General features: G+C 32.3%; 1 protein-coding gene across 1 annotated transcript; it reads left to right on the forward strand.

Annotated features, from left to right (window-relative positions):
• The first annotated feature begins 1,170 nt into the window (after positions 1-1,170).
• On the forward strand, positions 1,171-3,390 carry LOC114175088 (E3 ubiquitin-protein ligase RMA1H1-like). The gene is made up of 2 exons (XM_028059846.2): positions 1,171-1,381; positions 2,380-3,390. Exon 2 carries the CDS (start codon positions 2,430-2,432, stop codon positions 3,150-3,152), a length of 723 nt encoding a protein of 240 aa, XP_027915647.1. The 5' UTR covers positions 1,171-1,381; positions 2,380-2,429; the 3' UTR covers positions 3,153-3,390.
• Positions 3,391-4,021: the final 631 nt, after the last annotated feature.

The following is a 4,021-nucleotide window of genomic DNA, read 5'->3' on the forward strand; positions in this document are numbered from 1 at the left end:
GAAGACCCATAGGAAAACAAGCAGAAGTTCAACTTACACAGTTAAATAAACTAATTAGACAAAAAGAAAAAATTCACTAAAAGAATCATCCTAGCGATTGGTTTTCGATCTTCAAACAGACGAACATATAAAAATAACTTAGAGAGAAGTCAAAAAATTAGAAAATTGATTTTTAAAAAAATAATGTGTTTTAAAATAATAAAATTTATTTATAAAAATTCTATTTATATTAAACTCTTTTAATATTAAAATAATCAAGTCTCACATTTTTAAATTCCTGACACTTTTAAAAACACAAATTTTTTAAGTTTTACACATCATCCATTAAATGAGTAATTAGAACATTTACATCTAACCTACTTTATATAAAAAGAAAGTTGGTATCTTGTATAAACCTATATTTATAGCGGATTTACTCCAACATAATCATGCAGTTTTTTTCTTCTGTATTTTCAATTAAAATAAAAGTTTAATTTGGATTATTCACATGATCTTCTAATACAAAATTTTATGCTAATTATAAAATCAAATTAAAAATTCTAATTGAATAATAACATTTTAAAATTTATAATATCAATGCTAACAATATATCATGCCACTAATCTATCCTCCTAAAACTTTTGTTACACACATAAACCGCTAACAAGAATCATAATAACGTACATAAAAGTAATAGTTTTCCGATTTCTAAAAAAGAATAAAAATATTTGATGAAAGAAAATATAAACTCACAGTTTAGCCATGCTAGAAACATGTTTTTAATCTAAAAAAAAACAATTTCGTAACTATAAATGATTGACAGAACTATATTTTTTTGGACTAAATATTTTTATGGTTTTTAAATTTGAGCATGAAATTAAAATATATATTTATTTCAACTTTCGATATATTTTAATCTCAAATTATAAAAATAATAATTATAATTTTTTTAATCAGATTTATTTTACTTAATAAATGACATTTCAATCTATTATTTAAAATGTAACATGACAAATTATATAAATAATGAAACTACATTAAAATAAATATATTTATTTATTTTTAAATTTTAAGAACCAAAATTAATAAAAAAAAGTTTAATTTTGAGTAAAGATATTAAAATGTCTAACATTGGAAGTGAAAAAGAAAAAGATAAACCCAGACCGTCAATTCCCCCTTGGTAAACGCACTTCGCCTCTTCCCTCTTCCATCTTCTTTCTACGGTATTAAGAACCCATGCTCCGTTCTCACCTCTAACCATTCAACACTCTCTCTCTCTCTCTCTCTCTCTCTCTCTCTCTCTCTCTCTCTCTCTCTCTCTCTCTCTCTCTCTCTCTCTCTCTCTCCTTACCCGTTTCCTCAACTTATCAATTCTTCTCCCTCTCTCGTTCCTTCTCTCTGGGTATGTCTTTTCATCTTACACTTTTTCTCCATGTGTGTGCGCTTTCACAATTTCTTCGATCTGTTTTCTGTTTTTCTTGTTTATATCGATCGATGGATCGATCGCAAGAACAGTTCCCCTCGTTCGCCACCTTCACTTCCTCACTCTTGCTTCATTATTGGGGTTTTGATTCTTGATTTATGAATGCTGGTGCGCTGTGAAAAACTTTATGTTTCCCCTGATTGTGTGTGGATGAAATGATATAAATAAATATCATCTTTTTTATACCCCTTTTACTCTCTTCTCCTTTCTCTGGATGACTCTGCTTTGTATTTCAGTTCTGTATCGGGTAATTTAGGATCTGGTTTTATTTATGCCCTTTATGGATGATTAATTGCGTTTGATTTCTGACCGATACTCAATACTTTAAGTGATATGGTTCTCTCTGTTTTTTCTCTTCTGGTGTTTTTTTTTTTCTTTCTCATGCTTTTTAAGGCAATATGCATATGCTGAGGTCTCAAATTGTTTCTACTTTAATTTAATTTCCTCCTGTTTGCTCTTAACTGCTGATTAACGTCTACCTATTGTGAAATGGATTGGGGCGATTAAAGAGGCAACAAAATCGAAAGGTAGTAAGTAATGTGATACAAACAAAGAGAGGAATGAAAAGAAAGTAAGGTGGCTGGAAGTGAGTTAGAAAAAAGAGAGTAGATCAGGGAACAATTTTTTTTTTTTTTTTTATCTAGTGTGGTTCTTTTATGTTTCAAATCACGAATCTTGTTATGCGTAACGGTATAACCACAAATTTGAAAAATACTTGAACCAAAAACATTAAAATAAGACGAAATAAGGAGTTAATATATGTTGTTAATGTGTAAAATCCAATGATCACAATATCATGTTATGATTTTCACCATTGTAAAAGAGTAACTTCAAACTTATCACGATCCTGTTATGACATTTCTTTAATTTTGTGTATTAAATCGGTTTGGTGATGGATTGATCTCTTGTGCACTCAGATCAGGGCTAGATAAGGACTGGCAACCAAAGTTCGGAGAAGGGTTCTTTAATGGCCTTTGAGCACTGCGTTTCGCAGCAATGGAAAAGCATCCCAAGCTCCGTGACTGTGACAGAAAATTTTGATGGGTGTTTTGATTGCAACATCTGCTTAGATTTTGCGCATGAACCAATTGTTACCCTTTGTGGGCACCTATACTGCTGGCCTTGCATCTACAAATGGCTCCATGTCCAAAGTGCTTCTCTTGCACCCGATGAGCACCCACAATGCCCTGTTTGCAAGGAAGATATATGCCACACCACAATGGTTCCTCTCTATGGCCGTGGCCAGGCCATAGCTCATAGTGACCGTGATGTGAAGGCTTCCTATAGAGGTGTTTTCATTCCACCAAGACCACCTGCTTTGGGTACTCAATCTCTCATGCCAACATCCTCTCAAAGTGGCCAGCAACTTCCATATCGCAATCCCTATCAGACTCAGCATTTCAACCCTCCTTTATACCAAGAAGAAGATGAATCATCATCGCAAATGCTTCTCAGTCCTGGTGCCATGGCACCAGGGTTCCCCCACCTTGTGGTTGGGATGTTTGGAGAGATGTTTTATACCCGAGTCTTTGGGAATTCAGAAAATGTATACACTTACCCAAATTCTTATCACCTGGCAGGAAGTAACAGCCCCAGGTTGAGAAGGCAAGAGATGCAGGCAGACAAATCACTGAACAGAATTTCAATTTTTCTCTTCTGTTGCTTCCTTCTGTGTCTCATCGTCTTCTAAGCAAGTAATTGGGTTGTTCTGTATTTCTCCGTTGTATAATTTGTAAAGAAGAACGGGTTCAGACTCAAGAACGAGATAGATTGAGTAATTGTATTTTAGGTTAAAAGAACTGATGTTCTTCAATATTTACTACAATATATTAGAGCTCCATTTTAAGGAAAGTCATTCTGTATGACTGTTGAGAAGTATTATTGTACTCAATTCTATTTCATACTGCAGTTTTAAAGTTGAAATTTCACATGTCTAGTTCAAAGTTTTGAGCAATTATTGGTTAAAGAGAACATATCAATCCGACCAATACGATTGAACATAGACCGAGACATGTGGTTTGTCTAGTTTGTAGAAATTAAAGGTCTCATGCTGGTTGAATTATTGTCTTTGTTTTGTTGATATGCTGGTTGTATTACTGTCATAATAGCAGTTACAAACAGATTTTTTCAGACCTTGATCTCAGATGGAATGAGATAGCTATTTCCTGTCTGAAGATATCAGGGGCTGAGAAGAGGAGGAACGATTTTTCAACTCTGACAAAATCAAGAATGTAAGAGGTTTCACAAGATTTAATTAACCTGTTTGAATAATTTACCTAATAATATTTCAATACATTTTTAAATAATCGAAACAGTTAAAATGATAAAATTACTTATTTTTAAAATAAAGACATTATTAGTTAGACAAACATATAAAAAACAAAAATGTCCTTATTTTAATTGAATAATCACTCTTCTTTTAAAAAATTTATACGCAAGTCAAAATACTGTAACAGGTTGATCCAATAAACCTAAGAAATGAATATAAAAAATTCTTCTGACAACATTGATAATTGTAATGGATAAGATTTGTGTGGTGAAGCAATGAGTTGTCCAGGA

The sequence above is a fragment of the Vigna unguiculata genome, chromosome 3, assembly GCF_037176805.1.
Source record: "Vigna unguiculata cultivar grain cowpea cultivar isolate G323 ecotype 2 chromosome 3, ASM3717680v1, whole genome shotgun sequence".
Taxonomy (NCBI): domain Eukaryota; kingdom Viridiplantae; phylum Streptophyta; class Magnoliopsida; order Fabales; family Fabaceae; genus Vigna; species Vigna unguiculata.